The sequence below is a fragment of the Leucoraja erinacea genome, chromosome 4 (assembly GCF_028641065.1).
Source record: "Leucoraja erinacea ecotype New England chromosome 4, Leri_hhj_1, whole genome shotgun sequence".
In the NCBI taxonomy this organism is placed as follows: domain Eukaryota; kingdom Metazoa; phylum Chordata; class Chondrichthyes; order Rajiformes; family Rajidae; genus Leucoraja; species Leucoraja erinaceus.
This window is the reverse complement of record NC_073380.1, coordinates 45,838,280-45,857,014: the sequence shown is the minus strand read 5'-3', so window position 1 is coordinate 45,857,014 and position 18,735 is coordinate 45,838,280. Positions and strand designations below refer to the sequence as shown.

The 18,735-nt window shown below is 43.3% G+C and overlaps 1 protein-coding gene across 1 annotated transcript in view; it reads left to right on the top strand.

Moving 5' to 3' along the window:
• The window catches only part of LOC129696341 (protein EFR3 homolog A-like), a 115,767-nt gene that overhangs the window by 59,900 nt on the left and 37,132 nt on the right, over positions 1-18,735 (top strand). Inside the window, exons 9-13 of the mRNA XM_055634160.1 lie at positions 2,256-2,334; positions 4,948-5,083; positions 9,254-9,403; positions 14,377-14,485; positions 17,952-18,003. Coding sequence (XP_055490135.1) covers positions 2,256-2,334; positions 4,948-5,083; positions 9,254-9,403; positions 14,377-14,485; positions 17,952-18,003 — 526 coding nt within the window. The remainder of the gene's footprint in view (positions 1-2,255; positions 2,335-4,947; positions 5,084-9,253; positions 9,404-14,376; positions 14,486-17,951; positions 18,004-18,735) is intronic.

The window sequence follows — 18,735 nt, the reverse complement described above, 5'->3', positions numbered from 1 at the left end:
GTCTCTCCAACCTTGCTTCGGCAAAGGCGCAGCACTCCATTCACTTTGCACCAATCCCCAATTTATCATCAGATCCAGAGCCATTGTAGTCTGGGTAACTATTCCAAGTGAGGCAAATATTTATTTGCACCCCCTCCAACCTTGTCTACTGCATTAATTGCTCCCAAAGTGGCCTTGTGTATGTCGGCAAGACGAGACGCAGACCAATTTGCCTCTGCATTCTCTCCTCAATTCCCATTTCAAGTTTTAGTTTGTATACTGTTTCAACTCCCCTTCCTGTTCCCACAATATCCTTTGTGTTTGGCTTTCTCCACTACCAGGGTGAGGCCCATCACAAGGTGGAACAGCGCGTATTCCACCTGCATAGTCTATGATATGAACATTGAATTTTTCAATTTCAAGTAACCTTTGCCTCCTGCTTTTTTTCAATTTTCCAATCCTCCTATGTTTGTTCCCTTACCCATATTCTCCAGTCCCCACCAAACACCAATTTTGTTCTCCCTCCCCAATATTTTATCCACCTCATTCCCCCATTTCCCTCATCTAATATGGTTCCATCTGCCCTTTACATTTCCCCTCGCGGTTCTTATTATCATCCTCCTTATCATTTTCCAACACTGCTAGCCTTTGTGCTCTCAAGTATTACCTTCCTAGCTGGCCCTGCCTTCACCCTCCCCTCCGTCCGCCTGGCTCCATCTACATTTTTTTGTCTGCTTCCACCTGTCATCCACTCTCCCAACTCTACCTCTCCCTTGCCTTCATCTGCCTGTCATTCTCCACCCTTCCTTGGTCCACCCATCAGCTACTGGTCCCTATCTCGTCATTCCTTCCCTCTTTATACTTGCTATCTTCTGGCTTCATTCTCATTGTGGGTACGGAATTTCAAGCTGAAATGTCAAATCTTTTCACCTCCAGGAAAGGCAGTGGAATCTTTGGCTTTATATCAGAGGAATAGCAGAAACATTTATGAGGATACTCCAACACTCAGTACCTTTTTGCATTTGTACACATCTCTTATTTGAATGGCACAGCATTATCACTGCTGCCTCACAACCCAGTTGCCCAGGTTCAATCTTGACCTAGGGTTTGGCTATTATATAGTTTGCAGATTCTTCTTGTGATGACGTGGGTTTTCCCCAGATATACTCCTGCTGTCCCTCGGGTCCCAAAGATATACTGATTAAGTTAATTAATCACTGCAATGTTTTTTGGGTTTTTTTGGTTATTGGGTGGCAGAAAAAAATGGGAGGGGAAGGCGGTTGGGCGACTGAGAATGGATTACATGTAAATAAACAAGGAATAAATCTGAGAGGAATGCATTGGGAGTCTTAAAGCTGCAATAGAATATGTAAATCTGTCTTCACCTGTACTAAGTGTTCTACTTTTGTCTTGTCCAAATTTGATTATATGACTGTTCCCCACAAAAGATGTGTGGAAAATGTGACCATAGGTTCCCAAGGGCAGAGTTCACAAAGTGCGAGATGCATTTCACAGAAAATTCCACAGAAAAGCATGTTCTTATTTTGTCCTCCCTGCTCTCTGCTTTTGCCAAAACAAGGAAAAGAGAACTAGAATTTTTGGGAATCTAATGGTTAATGACTTAAAGTCCACTGCAGTGTAGATATGAATGGCAACCATTTCAGTTCAATGGACTAATGTATGATTGAATCGTGAGTTGAGGATGTTAACTAGTTGTAAGGTTGCACACATGCTTATAGCTTACTGGAACCATAGCCAGACCACATTCACTGCCGGTAAAATAAGTCACTTTGAGCGACAAAATTGTTTTGCCGCTTGAATTTCTAAAATAATATTAATTCTAATTAATGTATGAAGCAGTAACAAAAGTGGGATATTGAGTTAAATTTGCGATTTTGACATTAGTAGTACTTTTAAAGCATTTCCTACTGGGGTAATAATTAATGCAATGTGCCAATTTTGTGATAAATCGCCATCCAAACTGTAATTTAGCTTTTGAGGTGAGTCATAGTCTTAGAGCTGTACAGCATGGAAACCGGGCCTTCCGTCAACCTTGTCCATATCAACCAAGTTGTCATACTGGACCGAGTCTTTTCTCTTTAGGCTCTTCCATTTATTGTATAAATCCTGTTCTGGTATGATATACCAAAGTCCCAACACCTCACATTTGTCAGTATGTACTTATTTTCTCTGTTTTGACTGGATCCATTATAAACCTAGTGTGATTATTAGTTTCTGGAATGTATTTTTAAATTTTATTTTTGTGGCATTTGTAGGCATTTAGACAACCATCAACTATGGGACCCAAATGCATTTGCTGTTTCCTGCTTTAAAATTACAATGTATTCCATACAGGTAAGTGAACAATATTTTGCAATTGGGACAAACGTGAGTTCTATTTATTCAAAAAATCATGTTGTTACTTTTCTGCACCATGGATGATAGAGAGACAGATGAGTGTAAAATGAGGGTAGAAGCAATAGGTAGCAAGGTGAAAAGTAAACGTGGCAGGCAGACAAATCCAGGGCAAAAATCAAAAAGGGCAACTTTTCAACATAATTGTATAAGGGGTAAGAGTGTTGTAAAAACAAGCCTGAAGGCTTTGTGTCTCAATGCAAGGAGCATTTGTAATAAGGTGGATGAGTTGAATGTGCAGATACTTATTAATGAATATGATTTAGTTGGGATCACGGAGACACGACTCCAGGGTGACCAAGGCTGGGAGCTGAACATCCAGGGATGTTCAATATTCAGGAGGGATAGACAGAAAGGAAAAGGAGGTGGGGTAGCGTTGCTGGTTAGAGAGGAGATTAACGCAATAGAAAGGAAGGACATTAGCTTGGAGGATGTGGAATCGATATGGGTAGAGCTGCGAAATACTAAGGGGCAGAAAACGCTAGTGGGAGTTGTGCACAGGCCACCTAACAATAGTAGTGGAGTTGAGGATGGCATCAAACAGGAAATTAGAAATGCGTGCAACAAAGGTAAAACAGTTATAATGGGTGACTTCAATCTACATGTAGATTCGGTGAATCAAATTGGCAGGGGTGCTGAGGAAGAGGATTTCTTGGAATGTATGTGGGATAGTTTTCTAAACCAACATGTAGAAGAACCAACGAGAGAGCAGGCTATTCTAGACTGGGTATTGAGTAATGAGGAAGGGCTAGTTAGCAGTATTGTTGGGCATGGCCCCTTGGGCAAGAGTGACCATAATATGGTTGAGTTCTTCATGAGGATGTTGGGGAAGTCCAGAACAAGGGGTCACAGTTTGAGGATAAGGGGAAAGTCTTTTAGGACCGAGATGAGAAAAAAATAATTCACGCAGAGGGTGGTGAATCTATGGAATTCTCTGCCACAGAGGGTGGTTGAGGCCAGTTCATTGGCTATATTTAAGAGGGAGTTAGATGTGGCCCTTGTGGCTAAAGGGATCAGGGGGTATGGAGAGAAGGCAGGTACAGGATACTGAGTTGGATGATCAGCCATGATCATATTGAATGGTGGTGCAGGCTCGAAGGGCCGAATGGCCTACTCCTGCACCTATTTTCTATGTTTCTATATGAACATTTTGAAAAGTATAGTTAAGTCTGGTGTCAATATTCTGCACGTTTGAAGCCATGGAATTAAACAATTGATTATCTGCAGAGTTACTGAGATTTCTAAAATGCAAACTTCTGGAAATGTTTAGCAGGTCCGGTAGTGCCTGGAGAAAAATATACTGGTATCAATTCAGCTTGAAGATCCTTCATCAGAACTGGGAAAGATAAAGTTGATTTTAATTTGTAGAAAGGGAGGCAGAGGAATGGTTAAGACAAAAGTAATATCTTTAGTGTCGACTAAGAGAAACCACAGTCTGAAGAAGGGTTTCAGCCCGAAACATTGCCTATTTCCTTCGCTCCATAGATGCTGCTGCACCCGCTGAGTTTCTCTAGCATTTATGTGTACCACAGGGATAAACTGAGCAAGGTCATCCAGGGGTGGGTTAATGGTTAGTCTGAACAAAACATCGAAATAGCAATAGAATGTGGCCATTACAGTGTATAAATTCAATGAATGTAAATCATCATTCATTTCTTCTCTGACCTGAATGTGTTCTCCTGCAATGTTATCACAATACCTAATATTAAAAAACCCATTACAAGTTTGAGGAACAGTACTTCACCTTCCACCTAGGCATAGTGGAGCCTTCCTGACTTGAGGTTGAGTTCTACAACTTCATAACACTCTTTATCAGAACTGGCCATTTGTGATATATGCTCGTTTTCCTTTTTAGTACAGACTAAACTATTTGGCATTTTCCAATTTTTTACCTTTGCTATGTTCTCACCCAAGCTATTGATTCCATTGTTTTTATACTTTGTAAGGATTCTCTCTAACTGTTCCCATTTACCCATCAAAAAATATTCTTGTTTACTGTTAGTCTCCACGACAATCCTAAACTATTCCCTTTATGTTATTTATTCCTTCCCATCCTCTGCAACTTGAAATACCTTTTTTTAACTTCCTATTAGTTCTGGTAAAGGGTCATCGATCAGAAAAAATCCACAAATGCTGCCTGATCTGCTGAAGGTTTCTGGCATTTTCTGTTTTGTTTTAAACCATATGTTTGTTTTGTGTTGATCCATTTGTAGTGCAGTTGTAATGTTATGGGGAGAAGGCAAGAGAAAGGGGTTAGGAGGGAGAGATAGATCAGCCATGATTGAATGGTGTAGACTTGATGGACCAAATGGCCTAATTCTGCTCCTATCACTTATGCGCCCTTATGCAAAATAAATTAATATTTTATCTAATTCGAGATCTGCAGTGAGATCAAGTAAGATTGTGGTTAAATTTCCCGTTTCAGCAAATTTAAATTGTTCAGCATAGTTTTCATTTTGAAATTCCTTTCCTTACTGGTATGAAAATATTTTGTAGTGTCTCAATTGCATGCGCTTCAGGTGTGCTTGTTACAATATATGCCTAATGTTACAGGCTCAACATTCTCATCATGTAATTCAGCAAATTCTTCGACACCTGGACACTCACAACAAGGATTCTCCGAGAGTTAGAGCTGGCATTGTGCAGGTTCTTTTAGAGACCATTACGATTGCAGCCAAAGGTTCTGTTGGTAAGTAGGGTGAACAGTGAACGAAAGAGTGAATGCTAAGATAATTAACAATGCTGATTGTTTGAATGTTCACCTGATGTTCACTAGATGTAACGGTGAGGGTTATGGTTTAATTCCTTCGCCAGACACCACAGAACCAGAGAAAACTCTTCTGGTTTGCCAGAAGATAGACACAAAAAGCTGGAGTTACTCAGCAGGTCAGACAGCATCTCTGGAGAAAAGGAATAGGTGATGTTTCGGGTCGAGATCCTTCTTCAGCTTTTTGTGTCTATCTTCAGTTGAAACCAGCATCTGCAGTTCCTTCCTGAGTGGTTCTGAATGATAGTGAGATGATCTTGGAAGAGTAAATGATTATAATGCAACATGCAACACTTAATTTAGTCGTTTTTAACTGTGACTATTTAGTTTCTGAATCCGTGTCCATGGAAACGAGATATTAACCAATGCAAGCATTATTGTTGTCAGGCGTATATAGTTAACAACGCTTGGTGGACTCCAGTTAGTGGCAGGTGGCTCCGTACGCAGCTTGACTCACAGATTTCCCTTGTCAGAGGCCGAAGTCCCATCCATCGAACGTCCCCACCCACCACCCCGTCCAAGCTGTCTTGTACTCTTGTGTACATGCAGATCAGCTTGTTATTCCTTTGTGCACTTTAATCAGACAACTACTTTCTTGCCTGCACCTGCATCCTTATCAGCAACAAATTACTGCAGAATGTGCACATTCAATCTTTTGGCGGGGTTCTAAAGTAGCTCCATAGCCATTCTCTAGTCACCCTCCACTCACTCAACCTGTTACAACGTAACCCTTTCCCTACAACAATCATCAGTCAAATTACCTCACACACAGAAACTTTTTTAAAGTATCATCTTTACTATATGATGCTTCAGTTCTAACTCCTTTCCGATGTTGTCCTGTGATTATTTTTTAGAAACATAGAAACATAGAAATTAGGTGCAGGAGTAGGCCATTCGGCCCTTCGAGCCTGCACCGCCATTTAATATGATCATGGCTGATCATCCAACTCAGTATCCCGTACCTGCCTTTTCTCCATACCCTCTGATCCCCTTGGCCACAAGGGCCACATCTAACTCCCTCTTAAATATAGCCAATGAACTGGCCTCAACTACCCTCTGTGGCAGAGAGTTCCAGAGATTCACCACTCTCTGTGTGAAAAAAAGTTCTCCTCATCTCGGTTTTAAAGGATTTCCCCCTTATCCTTAAGCTGTGACCCCTTGTCCTGGACTTCCCCAACATCGGAAACAATCTTCCTGCATCTAGCCTGTCCAACCCCTTTTGTTTTAAAAATCTCACTCGCTGGCCCACTCAGTTTTCCAACTGTTGCTGCATTAATACAGTTCATTAGTATCTGACATTTGTTCTAAAATTCAGTTTTGCATAGAACAGTGGATTCGTACAATGTAGAAACAGACCGTCTTAGCCTACCTTGCCCATGCTGACTACGATGCCTACTTTTTCTAATCCCATTTGCTTGAATTCGGTCTGTATCCCTTTGTGAATTTTTTCATCCAAGTAAGCTAAATATATAATTTGAGGAAAGTAGAGGTGACCCGCTGTGTTATAAAGTGAACTGACTAGCTCGGTATTCGGGCAAATCTTGTGCTGTTCAAGATTGTCAGTTGTCTGTGTTTCTTCCTGCTCGGGTCTGATGCAGCTTTCTGCTGGGAGGCTACCCCTCATGTCCTGGTGAACCTGGGACAATGTAGAAACTGTCAAAAGCTAGTTTTAAAATAATTTTAATTATTAAAAAAACATGGAAGCTAAAAGACTACTGACATGCGCATGTGTACTTTAATACAACAAGAATATTCAAATTAACGATAAACAGTATGATCCAGTACCCTTTCCTTCCGCGACATAATAGTACCAGAACAAGGGGTCACAGTTTAAGGATAAAGGGGAAATCATTTAGGACCGAGATGAGGAAAACTTTTTTTCACACAGAGAGTGGTGAATCTCTGGAATTCTCTCCCGCAGAAGGTAGTTGAGGCCAGTTCATTGGCTATATTTAAGAGGGAGTTAGATGTGGCCCTTGTGGCTAAAGGGATCAGGGGGTATGGAGAGAAGGCAGGTACAGGATACCGAGTTGGATGATCAGCCATGATCATATTGAATGAAGGCTCAAAGGGCCGAATGGCCTACTCCTGCACCTATTTTCTATGTTTCTATGTACTCACTCACCCGCTGAGTTACTCCAGCATTTTGTGTCACCCTTTCTGAAAGAGACAAGTCCCAGGTCGTGACAAGCGTTGGCACCCAGCAGAGACGGCACATCCTCACAAATAATATAGAAACTCGGGTTGTGGACACGTGAGTTAAGACAGCAGCGTAACTCGACTTGACCAATAGGGTGCACTGGACCTCCTGCAAATGAGAGAAGGGAGGCAGCCAGAGACAGTCTCTGATTTTGTTAACTTTTTCAACACAGCTAAACCGATCACATTACATCTGGCCCCTGTATCAACTTTCAGATAAATGTTCTTGCCATTAACGAGCAAAACGACCTTGGGGTCTAGTTGTTTGTGTATTGAGTCAGACAGGGGATGCACATCCAAGTGAATTAACAGATTGCCTTGTTTGAAATCTGTTGCTACGCGAGCGGCAGCATTTGAAGAAATAATTCCTTTTGTTACAAAATCGACATAATTTTCCACACGCAGGGCAATGGTCAAGAGCAGCAGCATGCGGACCCCTACAGTTAAAATAATTGTCTATTAGTCTCATGATAGAGTTGTCGGGCACTTGAGGAGAATGGCGAGAGATTTGATAAGACATGCGGCAACATTAATTTCATGACCAGCAGAGTGCCCTAAAACATTTGTGTGAGCGTCAGCCATTTCAGCAATGCGACAGCGGTTTTCAGCGGTCTCAAGAGTAAGCTCAGCATCCTGCAATAACTCGTCGCGTGATTTATCATTGCGGACACCATAGACCAAATGGTCACGGACTAGGCTATCACATATATCCCTGAAATCGCATCGATTGGCAATGTGCTTCAACGCACGGACATACATCTCCACAGGTTCATCCTGTCTCTGGCTTCTGGAAAAGAACAAATGCCTCTCCATGACCAAGTTAGTGCGTAACTCACATAACTGTTGGAATTTGCGTGGTAGGCAGTCAGGGTCACGGATAGACTCAGCGGGACTGATCTGGGCACCAGCCGGGTCAAACCTAGCCAGTTCATAATGAAATCCTCTGGCACGTCGAGCAACTTCTGTGCCTGCTAGATTAAGTAGAATTGACGCTCGAACACCAGGAGCAGCACTAGGGTGAGCTGCTTCAATGTAAATGGTGAAATCTTCTTCAAATACGCGCCACCGTTCTGCGAGGTCCTCGTCAAACACCAGGATCTCTGGTTTTCTGAGAGCAGAAGCCACAGTAATATGTACCGGTGAAAACAACAAACTAAAATAAAAGCAATATAATTAAGCAAAGAGTGAGTTCGTACACCCTAACATCATGTCGAGCTTCTGCTGTTGGAATAACTTAGGTCACACACAGTGATTAAGATACAAAGACGTTACAGCCTAGGTAACTTCATCTTAATATGTAACTCAAGACTGAGGGAGAAAGGGCTGCAAAGCTTTCTGTTAAACTAGTGGGCGTAGCTACAAAGTATCTCATCGCATGAGTGACACTGATCTACAGAGATGCAGCATGGAAACAGGCCCTTCGGCCCACCCAAGTCCATGCCAACCATCGATAACCCATTCTCATTGGTTTTATGTTATCCCACTTTCGCATCCACTCCCTATCCATTAAGGACAATTTTACAGTAGTCAATTAACCTCCAAACCAACATGTTTTTGCGATGTGAGAAGAAACTGGAACACCCAGAGGAAACCGATGCAGTCACAAGGAGAACGAGCATACTTCACGCACACAACACCAGAGGTCAGGATTGAACCTGGGGTCTCAGATGCAGTGAGACAGCAGCTCTGCCAGTTGTGCCACTGTGCTGCCCCTTATCATGTTTTTGAAGCTAAATATGTAATTGCTGTCTGGCTAATCCAGACTGTGCTTGTGTATTGGGGTATGATTGCTCGAGTTACCTTTCTTTGTATTCTCTTTCTCCTTTTCTTTTCAAAAGATCACAACTTAAAATTTAAGTGAGTACCAACCCTGAATTTTCTTTTCCAACCTAGGTCCAACTGTTTTAGAAGTATTTAACACTTTGTTGAAACACTTGCGCCTCAGTGTTGATTTTGAGTTGTCCAACCTGCTTGCGTCTTCTGGTGCTTTATCAACAAACAATGATGAGAAAGTAGTTCAGGATGCAATTATACAGACCATTGGTGAGTACAGTTCTTTAGTAGTGAAATTGTGTATATTATTTCAGATGACATTAATTCTTCATGTATGTTAATGGTGTAAATTGGAATGGAAAACATTTCACATTTTCGTTCGGTGAATTTTTACAACTTCTGTGCCATTTTTATTTTAAGTTTTAGTGATCTAATTTCAGTTTCCAAATCAAGCATAATTTAGGGCTGGCAAATGCTGTGAAGTGCTGGCACTTAGGCGGTTAAATGTCAGCAATCTGGTATCCTGCATTAGAATGCAGAAGCCCAGCATTTTAATAGTTATCCAGCACTTAATCAAAGGAATTAATCTTCTCACTCAATATAACTCAGTTTGGACAAGACAAAGATATGTGACCCTATTCATTGGCACTGCAGGACAGCTGTAAGAAAGAGCATTAAGAAAGAGATTGAATATGGGTCACCACACAAGACGTCTCCTGTCTATTTCCTCCAAAGATGCTGCCTTAACTGCTGAGTTATTCCAGCACCTTGTGTTTTGCTCAAGATTCCAGCACATGCAAATGCTTGTGTCTCCATTAAGAATGAATTTTGTTTTAATTGCAATTGCTTTGATGCTGAAGGAAGCAGCTGATGAAGGCAGCTAAGCACAGACTTCAAATACAGGTAGGAATGGGCTATGAATGCTGGCCTTGCCAGCTATACCTATTTCTTGTAATTAAATTTAAAACAAATCTTTAATAACCCCAACACATATAGTTGTCAGTATTCTCCCCTGCAAATTTCTGGAAACAGATTGGAAACCATACAGTAAGAGAAAATGAGACATGTGGCATCTGAGAGAACACGGCAAGCAGCAGCCTGCTGGTGTGAAGCTTTTTGAAGTTTACAGAACAGAGACTGCAAAAAGAACTGTGTTTTGGAATGAAGAATTCAGTGTCAAATCATGTACGGAAAGGGAAGATTCGATTGGGAGAGCAAGGTGAAAATGAAAGGGTGTGTGTGGTATCTGTAAATTTCCAATGACAACATCAGGAAACAAATTGCCTCCTCAATTTTAAACTAATTTTCAGCATCAATTAATTTGACATGCAGTAATTAACACTTAGTCATTTTATCTAAGTAGACTGTAAAATTGAAGTGACGTGTCAATGCTGGAATCTCATGAAGAGCTTGAGCTCTAAACAATTATAAAAAGCCAACAGTAAATAATGGTGGAGGACCACATCTAACAACAGCTTCTTAATGTCAATTAATGGCACATCTTGCTGCTCTAGTGGTATTTATGCATAAATAAGCAATAATTTAAGAACAAAATTAGGGCCATGGCAGCTAGGCTTTAGACAATTAATTAGCGTCTTAAAGACGTTTTGGTCTTGTTGTGATGTTTTGTTTTGATATATGGAGATAGTGTGGGCAAAATATCATGTGCAACTGCTTTAAGTAGGCAGTAAACAATGAAGTGTTTCTAAAAGTATCTATACTATTACTAAAACTCACATCTTGACCACTTCCGTTTTTTTTTTAAATTTGCGCAAAAACAGTGCCCTATATCGCTAGGATTTTATCGCCACCTTACTCACCATTCTCTTCTGCTCCGAGTGCACCAAGTTTTGTTCCGATCGGTGGAATATTACAAAGGTTATGAGGGTTTAAACAATCCTGAGATCAGCAGATTGGTCCTCTCGCCTGTCAGTCACTATAAAGGTAGCACCCCTTCCGGATGAGAAGAAAAATCCCGGAGGCGGGGCTGAGTCCACAAGCCGTGTGGAGTCGGGGGAAGCCGCTGTGAGGAGTCGGGGGAAGCCGCTGTGTGGAGCCGGGAGGTGCTGTGTGGTGCCACGGCCAGTGGCCGCTGAGTGGAGTCCCTCCCCACCCCCTCCCCTCCCCTCCCTCCCCCCCCCCCCCCCCCCCCCAACCGTCCTCCCTCCCCCCCCCCCCTCCTCCCCCCCCCACTTTCCGATCTCCCCCCCTCCACCCCACACCCCCCCCCCCACACACCACCCCTCCCCCTTTCCTCCCCTCCCCCACACCACCCCCCCCTTCCCCCACACAGCCCCCTCCCCCACACCACTCCCCCCCCCCCACGCTCCCAAGTCCAAGTCCGTTGATCATATTGATTCAGGCTTTGGTTCGTGACATTTTAATTAAATGTTTTTATTGTTATAATGCTGGCAGTATTTCACGGTATTTTCAAAAGCAGGTACACATTTTTTGTGCGGGATTGATGAATTAGTAGCAGCTTGGCCCAGGTCTGTGTCGGACAACGATATTGCTTAAGCTCACAAGAAACTCCAGTTGCTGGTTTACACAAAATGCACAAAGTGCTAGAGTAACTCAGCGGGTCAAGGCAACATCTCTGGAGAATATGTATAGGTGTTGTTTTGGCTCGGGACCCTTTCTCAGACTGGAGAAGAACTTCTTCAAAGAAAGCATCCCTTGAGGAGAATTTCTGATTTAGTCATGTCGTAGCGTTAGGAGTAGAATTAGGCTATTCGGCCCATCAAGTATCTCCACCATTCAATCATGGCTGATCTATCTCTCCCTCCTAACCCCATTCTCCCCATAACCTCTGACACCTGTACGAATCAAGAATCTATCTATCTCTTGCCTTAAAAATATCCTCTGACTTGGCCTCCACTGCCTTCTCTGGCAAAGAATTCCACAGATTCACCACCCTCTGACTAAAGACATTTCTGCTCATCTCCTTCTTAAAATAATGTCCTTTAATTCTGATGCTATGACCTCTAATCCTAGATCCTAGTGGAAACATCCTCACAACATCCACTTTATCCAAGCCTTTCACTATTCTGTATGTTTCTATGAGGTCCCCCCTCATTCTTCTATACTCCAGCGAGTACAGGCCCAGGGCCGACAAACGCTCATCATAGGTTAACATACACATTCCTGGGATCATTCTTGTAAACCTCCTCTGGACCCTCTCAAGAGCCATCACACCCTTCCTCAGATATGTTGCCCAAAATTGCTCACAATATTACAAATGCAGCCTGACCAGCGCTTTATAGAGCCTCAACATTACATCCCCGTTTTTGTATACAAGCCCTCTTGAAATAAATGCCTTGAGTTTGCTTTCTTTACTACTGATTCAACTTGCAGATTAACCTTTTGTGAATCCTGCACCAGCACTCCCAAGTCCCTTTGCACCTCCGATTTCTGGATTCTCCACCCATTTAGAAAATAGTCTACGCCTTTATTCCTTCTACCAAAATGCATGACTCCACACTTTACAACACTATATTTCATCTGCCACTTCTCTGCCCACCCTCCCAACTACCTGCCCCTCCACCCATTTTCGTATCATCCGCAAACTTTGCCACAAAGTCTTCAATCCCCTCATCCAAATCATTAATATACAACGTGAAGAACAGTGACCCCAGCACTGATCCTTGCGGACCTCCTCTACTCTCTGGCAGCCAACCAGAAAAAGACCCCTTTATTGCCACTCTTGGCTTCTGCCATCCAGCCAACCTGCTAACCATGTTAGTATCTGCCCTTTGATACCGTGGGCTTTCATCTTCCTTAGCAGCCTAATGTGTGACACCTTATCAAAGGCTTTCTGAAAATTAAGTAACTGTCCTGCTATTTACTTCTTCAAAGAATTCCAGCAAATTTGTCAAGCAAGACCTCCCCTTCACAAAGCTTCGCATTGCATTGGATGGAAGGACTGATTGCTGATGAAGTTCAGTTTATCCATGACATTAACCATCTGATTTGCATGTGCATGAGAGCATTTCTGTTGGACCTATTCATTATGAAACCTGCAGTGACGGTAGTTGGTTCTGTCACAAGTATAATTAATGCTGTCATCTCAAGCTTTTTTGTGCAAAGTGAAGACTGCTTGCCCAGATTATTCGATTGAGCAGCCAAGAATATTGTACATGAAAAACTGGAGTAACTCAGCGGGCCAAGCAGCATCTCTGGAGAGAAGGAATGGGTGTCGTTTCGGGTCGAGACCCTTCTTTAGACTGGCATGTTTAGAATGTTTAAATTAGCATCTGCAGATTCTTCCTACACAAGAATATTGTACATATGTAGACAAAAAATGTTGGAGAAACTCAGCGGGTGAGGCAGCATCTATGGAGAGAAGGAACCGAAGATGCTAAATGCATTTCGTTGTCTCTGTACTGTACACTGACAATGACAATTAAAATTGAATCTGAATCTGAATCTGAAATTGAATCTGAATTGGCGACATTTCGGACGAGACCCTTCTTCAGACTGATGTCGGGGGGGGGGGGGGGGGAAAGGAAGTAGGCGGAGACAGTAGGACACTTGTGGGAGAACTGGGAAGGGGGAGGGGAAGCAGGGAAAAGGCAAGGGTATCTAAAATTAGAGAAGTCAATGTTCATATCGCTGGGGTGTAAACTACCCAAGCGGAATATGAGGTGCTGTTTTGTGCTGGGCCTCACTCTGGCAATGGAGGAGGCCCAGGACAGAAAGGTCAGTGGGAATGGGAAGGGGAGTTGAAGTACTGGGCGATCAGGTTGGTTAAGACGGACTGAGCGGAGGTGTTCAGTGAAGCGATCGCCGAGCCTGCGTTTGGTCTCGCTGATGTAGAGAAGTTGACACCTGGAACAGCGGAACATATGTGTTGGGATCTGTGTGCAGAACTCCAAAATCTGGGCAATGTATTTTAAGATTGTCAGTGCCACTCACTAAAATCAATACGGAAATAGCAAAAACACAAATTGGATTTATATAGTTTGCAGGGGTTTTTCAAATGATCAGGGATTCGTGTTTTCCTGTTTTGGAACTCTCCAAACCCGAATGAGCTGTCTGCCAAATGATAGGAACAATTTAAAGACATTGCAGGTTTAATATAAACATAGAAAATGTTACGTCTTTTTTAAACTTCCATTTGTGTTACTGGTTTGATTGTGTGAGGATCTTAAAATGCAAAGCTTTATAACTGAATTAGCCATTATGCATTTAAATATTTTCAAAATTTAACACAAAATGACTGAATTTGTGTTCATATTTTTTAGGTTCTTTTGGGAGCAATCTTCCAGATTATCAAAGATCAGAAATAATTATGTTCATTATGGGAAAGGTACCCACTTCTGATGCTGGAGCTCTAGAATTGAGCCACTCTGGGTGAGTGTTGATTGCTGTACAGCCAGTGTGGAATTTAAATTTGTACCTCTTCACTAATAAATTCTCTGTCATGGATCATCTATTAAAATTCAAAAGTGATGGGAGCATAATTAGGCCATTTGGCCCATCAGGTCTACACTGCCATTCAGACTATTGGTGCTTGTCTATACCGAGTTTGTACGTTCTTCCTGTGATCGCATGGGTTTCCTCCGAAACCTTCAGTTTCTTCCCACACTCCAAAGACGTACAGGTTTGTAGGTCCATTGGCTTGGTATAAATGTAAAACATTGTCCCTAGTGTGCGAAGGGTAGTGTTAATGTGCGGAGTTTCGCTGATCAGTGCGGACACGGTGAGCCGAAGGGCCCGTTTCCATCCTGTATCTCTAAACTAAATTAAACTTGCTTCCTGTGTCTTATATCTGCCTAATTTAAACCCCCATACACTGCTCTGGTGAAACTCCCTGCAAGGACAAGGACAAGTCCCATCTCTGAGGGCCAATCTTTTTGGCCAATGCGGCTCCCATCTTTCCCACAACTTCAGTTGCCATTCTGCCGCAATCAAGCACTCTCTGCTTTGTTATTTATGCAGCTGCATGTTTATCTGGGCTGTTCCCCAATTTCCATTCTAGCTGGCATAAAACACAGTGAATTATCTAGAGACAACCAACCTTTGAAACCCTGCTTTTTAATTCTGTTTTTCCTAACTCCTGTGTGTCTGCCTGCAGGACCTTGTCCAATGATATTGTTACCAATATGAAGTACGTTTTTTCCCCAGTTTAGTTTAGTTTCTAGGCTTGGGTTAGACTGTAGGGCTGCCAACATTGGGTGAGAGTTGAGAGTGAGAAATTGCGAGGGAGCGTAGCGACTGATGGGGGGAGGACGTGGGAGTGGGTGTTCCCCCTCCCATATAGGCTCCGGAGGCAGCACCAGTGCCCCCACTCACCCGGTCCGCTCCTGGCTCCGGGCCGGGGTTAAAACTCCCTGGGGTGTGGACAGAGCGGCCGACGGACATAGAGCCACCGGAGTTGAGGGTGGGAGGTGTGTGCCGTGCCTCGGCCGGGGAAGGGGGAGAGGGGTTGGGTGCTGGGACCACCGCAGTTGTGTCTCACCTATCACACCATCTGCATGGGAGAAACTAAACTACTTTTTTTCCCCCAAAATCATCCCGCAGGCCGGTAGTTTGACAGCCCTGCTTTAAACCAATCCCCTCTAGTGCTTGAATCACATATCCCGGGAAAAAGACTATGCATTCACCTGATATTCCCCTCATGGTTTTTACTCACCTCTAAAACAATTTTTGCTTTATGTTGAACTTTCAGCACCCGCAGATATTTGAGCGTGAGAAATTTTGTGATCAGCGTGAGAATTTTGTGAAATGCGTGAGTCTCACATTCAATGCGTGAGAGTTGGCAGTCCTGCTAATAATGCAAACATTTTATGCAAGTTCCAATTGTTTGAACAAAAATCACTTATTACTGCTTTATAACAGTTAAGTTACTCTAAGACCATTTCAGAAATGATGGCACTCAACAAACAATCAACTAACAAATTAAAGCAAACTAAAAAGAAATAACATGTTCCCTTTCCTGACTCTACCTCATAAGTACTTTAACGCTGTTAACAGAGCAAAGGGATATTAATCACAAGAATCAAAATGAGGAAAGTGGGGGCAATTTTGCTTAAATGGTCATTCTAAGCCCATTCAGATCTGCATAGAGTCAGAGTTATACAACATGTACGTGGCTGGCCCAATTTGTCCATAATGATCAAGTTGGCATTCTGCGTGCCCAGGGACTGGCTGCCGTTCCCAGATCAGCTCGCGTCCCAGGGACTGGCTGCAGTTCTCAGGTCGGCTCGCCTGCCCCGACCCTGCGAAAACAAATTGAAAAAAAACGTGGTTTTTCCGGTTACAGGCCAGATTCAGCACGTGTGCCATAGGTCGCAAAACCCTGTCCTAGATGTTTGGCCTCATTGTGATCACGCCCCCCCCCCCCCCCCCCTATGTTTTTACAACCGATTCACCTGGTTAGTTCTATCTTCGGCTGTTTCATGTTGTTAGCGGCTGCACATCCAACCAAGAAAGAAGACAAGAGAAGAGATGCAACGTCACTCACAGCCGCCAACTGACGCGCTTCCCCAGAGTGCACAGATCGCTGTGATGTGGCGCAAAAGAGACAAACTGTGCAGGGACTGAAGACAGCGTGAGAATTCTGTCATCAGCGTGAGAGTTGGCTGAAATGCGTGACTCTCACGAGCGTGACAGCCCTGTCTAAGGCCAGGATGTGACAACAGACGCACAGGGAGACACATACACACAAGACACACACACACACACACACACACACACACACACACACACACACACACACACACACACAGGGAGACACACACACACACACACAGGGAGACAGAGACACACACACACAGACACACACACACACACACACACACACACACACACACACACACACACACACGCACAGAGAGAGACATGCACACAAACACAGGGAGACACACACACAGGCACACACACACACACACACACACACACACACACACACACACACAGACACACACACACACACACACACACACACCTATCCTCCCCACTCCCCCCTCCCTCTTTCCTCCCCCTCCCTCTTTTTCCTCACGCTTCCTCTTTATCCCCTTTCTCCTTCCCTTCATCCCCTTTCTACATTCCCTCCCCCTGCCTCTTTGCCTCCATCCCTCCCTTTTTTTCCCCCTCTCTCTCTCTCTCTCTCTCTCTTCTCTCCCTCTCTTTCCCCGGCCGCCCCTGGCGGGCACGGTGTAGCGTGGATTGGCGGTGCTGGAGCTGCCGTGTGAGTTGAAGGGAGGGAGGGAACGAGGTTGCCGCGGCAGCCGGCAGCGCAGCTCTCGCAGACGGCGCACAAAAACGCTGACACCCGCTGTCCGGGGCCGATGCGCTTCCCCAATCCGTGCAGATCGCTGTCATGTGGCGCAAAGAGATAAACTGCATCAAAGATCCTACGGCTCAGCTATAGGATCTTTGCTGTGCAGGGACTGAAGACAGCGTGAGAATTCAGTCATCAGCGTGAGGGCGTGAGAATTGGCTGAAATGCGTGACTGTCACGCTCAAAGCGTGAGAGTTGGCAGCCCTGGTACTGCCTGACCTGAATGTTCCCAGTATTACCTGTTTGCAGTTCATATTTTGTCATCTGCATTTTCTTTAATTGATTGACAATTGACTGCTTTTGAAGTACAATGGACTGTGCAGTGTCTCCAAGTGGAATATTTATGTTTGGTAGCTGTGTTTTTCAAATGGAAATAAATACCCTCAACATAACAAGCTAATTTTGTCATTTAATTGAAGATTTAAAATGTTGTTTGATCCCGATTGAGTTAGAAGCAGTACATCGATGCTTAGATGCCGTAATGTTGCATTTTCCAATCGCAAGAAACTTAGACTGATTTTGAATTATTCATAGGGACCGTGGAACAAGAACCATCCAGGTCAAGCTACTGAGATCATTACTAATGGTAAGATTGAATCCGGAAATCTCATATATCAAAAAATTACTCTCCAGGAGATTACTTCACTTGAATTTCAATTATTGAGCAAATAATTCTATCAAGTAATTCAAATAATTAACATTCAGACTCTGCACACATCATCAGCACTGAAAAGGAGAATAATGTTTTAAGAAGGGAAGGGGTACAGAGAACAATGGCATGTCTGAGAGGTTGTTAAGGTCGGATTATCAAGGTCACGATTACTTTAAAAAAATAAGTCGACACAAAAATTGAGACAGGAGAGTACACACAACTCGGTGACAAGAAGGGGGGGGGGGGGGGGGGGACTGTTTACCAGAAATTGTGAAATTCAATTGATTTCTGACAAGATAACCATGACATGCCCAGATGAAAAATCAGATGGCGTTCCTTTTGTTAACATTGTTGGAGCAATGCAAGAGGCCAAAGACAGAGGTTAGAAGGGAGTAAGACAATTAATGGAATGGACAGAGAAGAGTAGCCTGGGATCCCGACCCGAGACGTCACCCATTCCCGAAGCAATCATCCAATCTGTGTTTATACTAAAATGTAGTACGAGCAATTACATTGGTGGCTTTCTACTTTGTTGCTATACCATCATTTACAAGGAATGAACTCGCAGCAGTGGGCTCATTTGAGGGCTGGCTTTGGAGAGAGATTTTGTATAGTTCCTATGAAAATGATAAATAAATAAAAAATGAATTATATGGGGGGAAGGGA